The sequence below is a fragment of the Podarcis bocagei genome (genome assembly GCF_964188305.1).
Source record: "Podarcis bocagei genome assembly, chromosome: 6".
In the NCBI taxonomy this organism is placed as follows: Eukaryota; Metazoa; Chordata; class Lepidosauria; order Squamata; family Lacertidae; genus Podarcis; species Podarcis bocagei.
In genome coordinates, this window is record NC_138130.1 from 47,992,601 (window position 1) to 48,005,097 (window position 12,497).

Here is a 12,497-nt window from a genome sequence, read left to right on the forward strand (position 1 = left end):
AGACATAAAAGTTAATGCACTGTTAAAGACACGGTTCATCTACACTATTTTGGGAGCTAAAGTGGAGCTGTGCCTCACCTGCAGCATTCCCAATTGCAATCTATAGAAGTAATTGGCTGCAGTCGGAGTGGATATAATGAGCAGCCTCCGTTTCTCATAAAACTGGTCCAGGAGGGCTGCTGCGGTCCTCACACCAACATTAATATTCATGGCTGAAATTACAAGCAAGAAGACAATGATGATCATCATAACAGACCTGTTTTCAACCTTAAGCAGCTGGAGATAATGGCAACTGATTTGGTCATGGAAGTCAAAAGGGGACAGAGCAGATTGAAAGAATCAAGAATGTTCTCAACTCAACACCAAGGTTTTAAATGGTAGCTCAGTTCTTAACAGCAACAGAAAACTCAAAAGCAAGATTTGCAGCCTGAGACTATGCATTTTAAACATAAGCAAATCCCTCTGGTTTCAACTGAATTCACTCCCAAATAAAGCCCTGAAGGGGTTATAGCCTTAGATCTCTTTCTGGATTATCAGAAATTTGCATAAATTCAGGAAATGCACAGTTGTTGTTCATTTCTGGTAGAGGATCTGGACACATTCTGCTGCATATACTTGTGTTGCAGAGATGTTATTTTTTCCAGCATTCAAACTAGCATGTAAACATGTCATGGTGATTATTGAAAATGGGCTTGTGGTGGCATGTACATTACAAGCACTCACGTTGAATAATTAACCCGCCACCTATTTGTGTCATTAGTTCATGAGGCAAAGTTTGACATGGGCAGGCAAACTGTGAACTTCCATATGTTGTAGGACTCCAGTTTCTATCAGACCTAGCCAGGAAATCAGGGATGATGGGAATTATGATCCAACAGAAGCTAGAAGGCCACATGTTGCTATCTCTGCTTTAACAGATTGGTTAAAAGTACTCGTCTTCCCTACACAAAGTACGCAAGAGATTCAAATAAGGCAAGCATTCAATCAAGAGAAGTCTTGACCTGACACCTCACAGGCTCACAGAGTGAGTGGGGTCCTAGAAGCGTGTTTCATGCACAATCACCCACCAATGCCTGTGGGACACATCTGGGCAGTCCTAATTTTAGAGATTGGACGCAATGCTACCTCTCCACACAACATTAAGTAATGCCAAATATTATGACATTATACTGGCATATTGGTGCATCATTCTAAACTTATGAGAATACCTTTACTGAGTTAGATCATTGGCTCATCAAAGGTTTCTCTACTCTTACTGGTATCACCTCTCCAGAATCTGAGGCAAGATTTTTCCTGTCCTTTAAGATATTTTAGCTAGCCATGCTGAGGGTTAAAACCTGGGGCCTGGTTTGGGCTCCTCTCTGGTACACACAGCTCTTAGGAAGTCTGCTAGCCATTAATGATACAGATGTCCATAATACTTAAGTGCTCTGCATGCATATCTTGCCAAGCATCTTGGATCTAGCAGCCAGAATACTGGAAAAGAATCACACTTAAATCTTTTCACTCACAACCTGCAACAAATTACTGCTTCTTCCAGATGCTAAGTGGTATCTACTTTGCAAAATCTGCACATGTTTTGAGTTGGCAGGAGAATGTGGGCGGATGTTTAGTAATCAATTCCTATCAAGAAAGAGAAAGAGATCAATAGAATGAGAACAGGAGAGAGATGCAAAGAAATCTCAAGCCAGAGAAAGGAAATCCGTATATAATGGATGTAGCACAGACAGCTCTTTAATGTGTGTGTTAGGTAAAGCTGCTTCTTTTACACATCCAGGCAGAGCTCCCCAGCACCCTTGCCTGCTAATGCTACATTGCAAGCTGTTTCTAAACATGAATATGAGTTTTTAAAACAGCTTGTAATGGGGAATATAAAACTGGTGATTAGGAAATAGCATAAAAGCCTCACTGCATTTATGCAACTTCCCACAAGCTTCTGTGGGTCAGGGTGACTTAACACCTCTGGAAAAAGTGAGAACTGTCTTGTCATTAACACAATAAAATACTGCATTTAGCCTTAGCCACAGATTTGTGTATCATGTCATCTTCAATAGACAGGTAAGCTTTATAACACGGAGATCATTATTCATTAGCAACATCTCATTTGCTTAACCCTGCATAAACAGCTTGCTAGCCAAAACCCAGTGAACAATTGCAAGTGTTGAAGCATGTGGAACAATTACAATGTTTGTGCTAAGCAAGTCTTCCCACAATACACACAATCCTGCCACCCCACGTGCTGCTCTTTTACTGGAATGATTCATTACGTACGTGTACAGGTTGGCTCCGTTCCTGACCAGCCTAAATTGTACTGACAAACTCGTGCTGGACTTCCCTGCAATTCGTATCCACCGATGCAGGAAAATTCACAGGTTGCGCCATAATTATCCCCGTCACCAGAACATTTTATGTAGCCATTTTCTGGAGCATTCAGTTTCCCGCAACGTCTGACTGTAAACACAAAATGAGGAGCACTCAGTGATTCATTTTCTCTCCTAATACATCACTACTATGAAATGAAAATGCAATTGCATGGGTTTTGGTTTTTTTAGCCTTCAAGAGACATCAGCATCTTTTGATTTTATAATCAGTTTGACATATAGATTCATTAACACACATAGGTGTGTCATTCACATATATTAACTGATACATAGTATAGCCAGATATTCCTTATATTGTTATCAGCCCTGAGCTTATGCTACATCAGCATGGCAGAGTTTAGACCTAGCACAGTCTATTGCTAATTCACAGAATGCTGCTAATTGCTGCAATATGCAGGCATCATAGCTTCTAATACAACCTCTATATTACCAATTTCCTCTTGCTCATCCAGTGGCACAAGACTTCCCCCAAGAGCCATTTAGTGGCACAACAGCTAGAACTGTGGGCCCGGCTCTCTGCCTGTTTTTCCAAAGTATACATAGCAAGGGGGCTGCCCTATTCCACTGCCCAAGCAGGGGCTGTTGCAAAACCAGACTCTGCAGAAGGCATTGCTATGTGCCAAACAGCCCAGTACTTTTGTGGTGCTAATTTTCTTATTGGTTGATTCTGTGATTTTAATGTTATGATTTTAACAACAGTATTGCGATTTATATATTTTTGCAAAATGCCCTATTTGGTGAAGGGTGATGGCAGCAGCAGCAGTAACAAAGTGTGAACAATTCCAGTTGTGCATCAGTCACTAAGCTTGAACAGCTAACTCTCAGACAGGCTATTCCGTAAGTATAAGCCATTTCTTAAGCAATGCTTCCTCCAACACTAAAACCAAGGGCATTCCACTAATTATTCGTAGCCGCTCTTATCAGCGACATACCCTGGTAGAACTCAAACTGGTGAAGATGGAACCATTCACAAGGGCTCTTTTTGGCACCTCTCGCCTAGCTATCTTCCAAAACTGTGGAACATAGTTTTAATTACAGTGGTACCTCGGGTTACAGACACTTCAGGTTACAGACGCTTCAGGTTACAGACTCCGCTAACCCAGAAATAGTACCTTGGGTTAAGAACTTTGCTTCAGGATGAGAACAGAAATCGTGCTCTGGCGGCATAGCAGCAGCAGGAGGCCCCATTAGCTAAAGTGGTACTTCAGTTAAGAACAGACCTCCAGAACAAATTAAGTTCTTAACCCGAGGTACCACTGTACTTATTAAGATATTTCCATTACGAAAATGGTCACAGATTGATTTACACCTAATTAAGGCAACACAAAATATAACACATAATAAAGATTAAAACAATCAAAACTCAGAAATTATTTCACCTATCAGCCTCCAAAAGCCTGTCCCCCAAAAAGGGAGCAGTTTTCACCTGGGATATAAAAATAAATAAATACAAAGTGGGGGCAAGTTTGCATATCCCTAGCTTAGGAAAATTGAATAGAGGCATATGATTTTACATATATTCCCACATCAGGAAGTATAATGGACTGATGCCACAACCTCCTGGCATTGTCTACATCTTGTACCCACCTGGTTAATGAAGATCACATACACTGAATACCATCAGAGAAACTGCAAAAGCAGCAGCAGCAGCAGCCATGCTGCAGGTAAGATATAAATAAATAGGACCTAACTTTGATGTCTGCGCTTCCTCGAACCCCAACAGCAAATGTTCTTACCTTTAACTTTAACATAAAATCTGCACGTTCCCTTATTCCCGGCTCTGTCAAACACAGTGTAGTGGATCTTGTGATCTCCCTCTGAAAAATGTGATCCTGGTGGTAGTCCTTTCAAAATAACGCTAAAAAGAAAGAAAATGTTGCAAACAATAATTATTATTGTTGCAGAGACAGGACCTTTTAGGGAATACAATTTAGAAGATTAATGTTCAGTTTGCAGCTCTGATTATAGTTGGGCAATATATCCTTTCCCAAAATTCCTCACTGGCAGCAAATATAACAGAATGCTACATATATAACCAAGAACAAACACTGTCCCTGTGGAGGTTTATCTGGAGATTTACTGCTTGAAGCACAACTCCTGAATCAGAAATCACCTGTGCAGCCGGATTTGCTCTGCCTGTACCAAGCAGACCAGGAACACTTGAAATACAAGTTCTGTGGGCACATACAGACTTCCAGGGGTGACTGTGTATTAAATCCAACCCATGTCTTTATATACATTAGTTAGTTCACACATTTTCACTCACTCTGTCAAAATGCCATCTGCAGTGTCCCTTCCCTCTGGGGTTTCCCAGAACACTCTGGCTGTCAGTTTATTGGGCTCTGCTGTTTTCTCCTTTACACTTGGGCACTGGATTCTAGGCGGCTCCATATCTAAAAATAAACACACGGGTATAGGTATACAGTCATACCTGGGGTTACAGACGCTTCAGGTTGCGTTTTTTGGGTTGCAGACCGCCGAAACCTGGAAGTACCGGAATGGGTTACTTCCGGGTTTCGGCAGTTGCACATGCGCTGAAGTGCTAAATCGCTCTTTGCGCATGCGCAGACACGCCGCTATGGGTTGCAAACGTGCATCCCACACGGATCATGTTCGCAGCCCGAGCATCCACTGTAATAGCACTTGGTTTAAGCTATATCCTGCAGGCAATGCAAACAGTGCAGAAATAATCTTCAACAAGTTAATCATCAAACTGCTACCAGGACACTTAAAATTGACTCTGGCACAACATTAATAACACCAAATGGAGATTATTGGAAAAAAGAAGATATTTTCTTAAGATTAAAAGCAAGCAGCTCAGGAAAGCACTGAAATAGTTTCATACCACCACCCCTTGTTATTTTCTTCCATTTTTATGCACCTGAAAATTCCTCTAATCTCCAGAACATTCCGATGTTTTTTTTAAAAAAACTTCATATAAAAAATAACTTTTCAGTGTATTGATGCATTCTAATGATTGAATATCTAGTTTATTCTGGAGAGCAGTTCTGAATGCAAAAGGTCTACTTGCATGTTTAGAGGCAACTTCACCTAGACACCTCTAAAAATATTTTGTATGAATTTTGCCACCTAAATGCAATGTAAGACTATTGACAGTGTTCTTTATCAAGGGCTGGGTCCTACTATATGAGCCCAATGACACAGGCTTCCCGATGCATTATGTTCTGAGCAGGGCTTTTTTTCAGGGAACTCACCAGAACTCAGTTCTGGCACCTCTCAGGTGGGTGCCACTGCCATTATAACAAAACAAGGGAGGTGTTCATGGCAAGGTCCGGCACCTCTGTTTCTAGAAAAATAGTGTTTTTGAGCATGATACATGCCGGGGGGAGAGGCAGGAGAATATAATGCATGAAGCAGTATTAAAGAGTCAGTACACTTGATTGCTCTCCCACCGCAGGGCAGCTGGTCCCTGTTCATTGCAAAGGAGTCTTCTGGTACACTTCCTATTAGCAGAAGGTGGTGGTTCATTGTACAACTGTAGCCCTTCTCAATGAAGTCTGAGAAAGGATATGCAAAATGACAAGTAGCTGCTGGTGCAAAATTGTCAGTGCAATCTGCTTGCTATGCACATGAGAACAAGCAGTTCTACAGGTAAAGCAGTTGTGTGCGAAAGGATCCAAATTCTCGGTGCTTAAGCCATTACCTAAATATGTGCATACTCAAAATTAAATGAAAGAAGGAATGGAAACATTCCTGAGAATTGCAGTGTTTCTGATATGCAGTGGTACCTCGGGTTAAGTACTTAATTCGTTCCGGAGGTCTGTTCTTAACCTGAGACTGTTCTTAACCTGAAGCACCACTTTAGCTAATGGGGCCTCCTGCTGCCGCTGCGCCGCCGGAGCACGATTTGTGTTCTCATCCTGAAGCAAAGTTCTTAACCCGAGGTAATATTTCTGGGTTAGTGGAGTCTGTAACCTGAAGCGTATGTAACCTGAGGTACCACTGTATGTTTATGAGTCTCCTATAGCAAAGGACCATAGTTTCCCTGTATTACTATTAATTTCAGCTACTTAAGACACCAGACTTCGGTTACTATAGGAACTGCATCTCCAAGCACTCATGGATCAGTGAACTCTTCTTGCTGGGCCACAGTGTTTTAAGCCATTTTAACTGCTTAGAGATAATCACTAGACACGCGCGCACACACGCCCCTCTCTTCCCATTAATTTGTAGTGGAGAGGGCAGAACTGTGAGAAGTCATGACTAATTGGAACTTCCTCAACTGGGATTTCTTATCTGCAGCAATGTAACAAAACAGAACAAAAACCCACAAATTTAATTTGAGCCACATAAGGAGAAACTATTAAACAAAATCAATGAAAGACAGTGAGACACCATTTCAGCAAAGTCATCCTAGAAAGCCTCCAATGCTGTTTCACAAACATTTTCACAAAGGTCAGAAGAGCATCAGCGGGAGATAACAGACGTTGAAGTGTCCCTGATTTTAAAAAATAAAATAAAATGATAAAATGGTTCATATCTGGTAGTGTCATTTTTACTTTCAGAGTGCAAATGTGTGCACTGCAGTTCTGCCAGGCTGGTAGGTTTGTGAGAAAATAATCTACTATCAAACCCACTGTCAAGCCATTTAAAGAGAATTTGTTTACTTTTACCCCACCCTCCAAGGAGCTCAGGGGTAGCAACCCATGGTTCTTATGCACCTTTGTTTACCCTTGCAACAACCTTGTGAAGTAGACTGGATTAAAGAATAGTAGATGGTTAAAAGTAACCCAGTGGAGTGAGCTTCATGGCTGAGTGGGAATTTGAACCCAGGTCTCCCCAGCCCTAACAATGCACTACCCCTCTCTCATTATACACACACTCTGTAACTCAGGGCTGGGGAACCTGTGCACTTCAGATGCTGCTGGACTACAACTCCCATCATCCCTGACCACGGGTGAGCTCCGAATCTTGTTTTAGCTGCAGCAATATAACTGCAAAGCAGCAGTTGTGCTGCAAAGGTAGGCAATCTCTGCATATCCTCCCAGGCCACACTTACCAACACAAGAAGCTGGCCGTCCACTCCAAAGTTTGTTATCCATACATTGTACTATTCGGTCTCCTTTTAATTGGTATCCTGGCGAACAATAATACTCACACCTGGAGTTATAATATGCACCATCTAAACACTTGAATCCTCCGTTACCTGGCATCGAAAGGGTTGAGCAACGTTTTTCTACAGAGGGGGGAAAAACCCAACCAAAATCAAATGAGAATATTTTTTTAAAAAACTTTGCACTATATGCAAAGATATACCTATTCACCGAAAAGCAGTACAGCAAATGCATGTCAGTGTAGATTAACTGATAAAATATGAGGGCTTTCAAAGCAATGCACTACTAGTGGAGTCACTTTCCAATACTTCACCCTGCATCTCTCGTGTGTTCATCATGGTTAATGTATATGTAACATGAAACAATCTTCCAGTCGAAAGCTGATGGCATGTCAGTGGAGGCCTTAAATCTGCATGATCCAAAGCACAGCTGTTGCTCCCAGGAAAGGTCAATCCTGGAACTGGTGGGCTTATCCCCCCCCCATTAGGGCCAATGAGAGAGAGAAAAGAACCACTGGAATAATCCCCTGGAAAACACACCTTCTGCCTCTGCCAAAGTAATGGATGCAGCGGGTACTTTACTACTCTTTGAAATGGCTGAATTGCCTTTAAAACATGAGCACACACAGACTGAGGCAAGGTCAAGTAAGCGAGCAGTCCTGCTTCTACCTCCACCCCCCCCCCCACCGGGTCTGCTGTGAAACTGCTCAGGGAAGACGGAATTGCCAAAACTCAAGTGGACAGCCTTATGTTGGACAGTGATTAGCAAGGTGTGCCTTGTTGCCTTGTTTGCTGCTATCTTACACTTGGAGCAAATTGTGCTTTGGATTAAGCTGGGAATGGTGAGGTTGAAGGCAACAAATTGTATTTCCATATCGTAAAACCGGGTCTTATTTAGCCATCCTGGCAAGGATATTGTTACAAAAACAATATTTAAAATATTCTGCTTTAAGACACTAGATGGTGAGGCTGTTAGGAGCTCAAATATTAGCATTTATACAACCCTATAGTGGGTGGGGCTGGTGAGAGTGGGAGTCCTACAACATCTGGAAGACCCCCCCCCCACTGGCGGAGGAAGCTCCCCGTTCCCGGCAGCACAGTCCCCAGGGTGCCATCATGGCTGCCCCCCCCTGCGCTGGACGCCCCGCCCCCGGGACACACGCCAGTTCTCCGCCCCCCAGTGCCGGAGCATGAAGCTCCACCACTGGGACCCCACAGGTTCCCTAATACTGGGGTAGGAGATTGTCCTTGTTAACCTCCTTGCGGATGTTTTCTGTATGTGCAACTTTTTTAAAAAAAGCATTGATAAAGAATGCATAGAGAAACAGAGTTAATATTTTTGCTGTGTAAAAAACTCTTGCCTCTCTAGTAGATATAGGCTGATTAGCCAGAAACAACTGAACTGAGAGCCAAAGTAATGATCCACTCACGTTTGCACAAAACTTTGCCAGACCAGCGTTTGTTTGACTGACACATAAGCTCCTGGGGACCGTGCAGCTCATAGCCCTTCTGACATCGAATGTCACATTTCGTTCCCAAGACGTTTTTATAATACCCTCCGCGAGGGCTTCTGCAGCTGGCATAGCCGTATTTCACCTTGATAGGAGAGCACCATGGTGTATCTGGTAAAAGACATACGTGCATTTATAAGAGGAAAAAGAAAATGCACAATAATACAGGACTGTATCTAAGGCTGCAATTCCACTTGCACAACTGACATCTGTTCGTGCAATGGAACTTTCCTCTCCTCTCCCCACAACCTTCAAAATCTGTGCCAGAGGGTTGGGGACCCCTTCAGAGCAATTTTTTTTTGGGGGGGGGTGAAGGGGAGAGGAAATTCCCTTGCTTGAATGGAGTTCTGCATACACATTGTGGGATAAAACCCACACATTTAAAAGTGGTGTTGGACTAGAGTTTACTGGGAAGAAAAAGAGAACATAAAATTACACACAGAGAGGTAGACTGCAAGCTGATTATAGATTCCCTCCAAAGTAACAGCACCAAAGGCATTTGCTTTCTATGTGTGGCATATGAATTATATTTTCTGTTCAAATCTTGAGCCACTAAAAATCAGAGGAATGACTAGCACGGGTGCAGTGGGAGGATGAGCACTGACCCCTTAGTTTTCTGCTTGCGGATTAAGCCTGCCACCATGTGGACAGTTAGAATTATTAGATATTTTGTTAAATTTTTCTCCTCAAAAGGAAACCAAACTATTTTCCGTTTGGTTATAAGATCATATATTTACTTAAAATGATTTTTTAATATAATGCTGGATTTTAAGTTCTGTGTCCAAGAGTTAGAAGTAATGATTATCCCAAACAGTGGAATCTTGCTTAATAAGCCAAGTCTTGTTTGATGTGTGGTGAATCGATATTGCACTGTCCTTGAGGCAGTGGTGCCCTGCCTATGGCGTATGCATCAGGAAGGGAGATCAAGGCTGGGGGCAGCGCTGGAGAGAGGGGGCTGGTCTACAATGTAATACTGGGTGTGCGACAAAAACTTACACATAGCATCCAAACTGATGAATTAATGTGCTTCACAACGCTCATACAGCCAAGGCAATTCAGTTTAAACACTACTCAAGGCAAAGGAATCTCATGAGCCTTTTTCTTCAAGGCTCAATGTCACCTTTAAAAATGAGTCACAGTAAAAGGTACACATGCAAGAGAGAGATAGGTGATGGGGGAAGTATGTGCTAGGGATGGGGGCAGGAGATGAGGGAGATTATCCCATGGTCTGCTGATTGGGCAGCTGCAAGGTGGTAGAAGGGCAGCAGGGTAGTGGTATTGAAACCCACCAGCCAAAATAGGGGCTGCAGGCCTCTAGTTTTGGGTTAGTGGAATTTGCTCTGTAAAATTTCTGCACTTGCAGAGGAATGATAGAATACTTACCACATTGTTTATACCAATGGTAGGATACTGTAATGCGAATTGGGGCTGCTCGTGCGTAAAGGATGCTGAAGCTCTAGGCAACGTTGCCTGGCTAAACCTTTCCCTGGCTGGACAGCCCTTTCTCCATGGCTGTGTCAGTCACTGGCAGAATCCGTCAGTGGGCGTTTCCTGAACTTCTTCCAACATAAAAATTCCTTGACGCCCAGTCTCCACCTAGCCTCCCTGCGTGGAAGCTTTCTGCGCAGAGTAGGCGTAGCCAGCGGAGGTCCTGGACTCTCCCCGCTGGTCTCTGTGGAAGAGTCTTGGAGCCCTCTCTCCGAAGTCCTTCCCTGATCCCCTTCCTCCCCGGTGTCACGCTGATTACCTTCCCCAAAGGGAGTGTTCTCTCTCCCTCTACTGGTCCCTTCTCCTGCATGGTCGGGGAGCCTTACCTCCACTCTTGGCTCCGATGGCAGTTCCCTGACAGATACTATAGACACAAGCATGGATGTACCAGATTAAGGGACATTAGCAGCCTATTCAATAAAGAATATATATTCCTGACATATATAGACACAAGCACAGAGACTCCTTTTTTCAAAACTTCTGAAATGTATTGGATATGCTCTTGTATCGAGGTTCTACTGCATATTGAAACAGAAATGACATATTCAACTGACTGGAGGCAAGGAGTAAAGCACTACAGGAATACATAATGCAGGCATATGAAATTCTTACTAACTCTGGAGTTATGCCAAGATAGAATTATCAAAGTCACTGCAGAATGTAGAAGGCAGAAGGAACCTTTTAAATACCTCGGTCCCAACATCATATGTGGGGGTTTTAAAAAACCTAGTACTTCGAAACAGAGTTCAGAAACAGTTTGAGCCAGTGCAATCTACGAAGCTCTGGTATAATACAGGGACAGCACTTAATTCCAGTCTGCAGCCTGGCAGCTGAATACTGGAATTAAATCTCTCAGCCACCTGCAAAGGCAGCTCCACATAGTCTATGATCATTGGGCCACAGCAAGATGCCTCCCACTCCTACTATGGTACAACTGGTAGTTTTGAACTACATGATGACAGACACCATTGCTCTGGTGCCACTGCCATGGTGCCTCCACCCACAATAGAGCCCGCCCACAACACAGCAAGGATTGGGGATTACCACACTAGACTACCCACCTTGCAAATAAGATTCTTTCTTCTTACTCTAGTTGTGGAGATGTCATGCAACAATATGCTTGCCTCCTAATCCACTGTGTTGCTAAGTTGTGAGCTCAGCTCACAGGATATGTGGTGGGTTTTGTTTATGAAGCTAGTGGCAATTACTAGGATGGTTTTTTTGTTATGAACAGAGTTATAGGCACCTTCTACATGAAGGTTCCAATTGCCATTCTTTCAAAATATTAAGCTCTAAGGTCTACTTTTTATGATACCAGCTTCTGTTCTTTTGGATTTCACATTCTACCCTGAGCATTCCTATAGCTTTATTACACCATCAGATTTTGAGTCTGCATTGCACAGAATGGGTAACCCTATTAGCCAAAGTTCAGACAGCAAAACGCAGATGCAATCCAATAGATTTAAGGAAAAATAAGGTTAGGCGTGCTGAGACAGATACTGGTGTGGACTGAATAATCCTGTTTATGCTGAAGTACACAAAGGTACACGGGTGGCGCTGTGGGTTAAACCACAGAGCCCAGGACTTGCCGATCAGAAGGTTGGCGGTTCGAATCCCCATGATGGGGTGAGCTCCCATTGGTGGGTCCCTGCTCCTGCCAACCTAGCAGTTCGAAAGCATGTCAAAGTGCAAGTAGATAAATAGGTACCACTCTGGCAGGAACGTAAACAGCAATTCCGTGCGCTGCTGATTCGCCAGAAGCGGTTTAGTCATCTGCTCACATGACCTGGAAGCTGTATGCCGGCTCCCTCGGCCAATAAAGCAAGATGAGCGCCGCAACCCCAGAGTCGTCTGCGACTGGACCTAATGGTCAGGGGTCCCTTTACCTTTACCCGTTACACAAAAGTAAACACACAGAAAACTCACTAGCTCTCTAATTACTTCCCTTCAACATGGGTAATTACAAATGTATGAAACATAATCAATGTCAGAGAAGCACTCAGCCATAAGAAGGTTGCTTCATTCCAAATAATATCTAAGTAT

General features: G+C 43.1%; 1 protein-coding gene across 2 annotated transcripts in view; it reads right to left on the reverse strand.

Moving 5' to 3' along the window:
- SRPX (sushi repeat containing protein X-linked) overlaps positions 1-12,497 on the reverse strand; it is a 30,213-nt gene that overhangs the window by 2,468 nt on the left and 15,248 nt on the right. For both annotated transcript variants that reach the window (XM_081197800.1, XM_081197801.1), the window contains 6 exons: positions 8,886-9,077; positions 7,402-7,578; positions 4,648-4,774; positions 4,118-4,239; positions 2,272-2,451; positions 79-212 (listed from right to left, as the gene is read on the reverse strand). In XM_081197800.1, the coding sequence (XP_081053926.1) occupies positions 79-212; positions 2,272-2,451; positions 4,118-4,239; positions 4,648-4,774; positions 7,402-7,578; positions 8,886-9,077 (932 nt within the window). The remainder of the gene's footprint in view (positions 1-78; positions 213-2,271; positions 2,452-4,117; positions 4,240-4,647; positions 4,775-7,401; positions 7,579-8,885; positions 9,078-12,497) is intronic.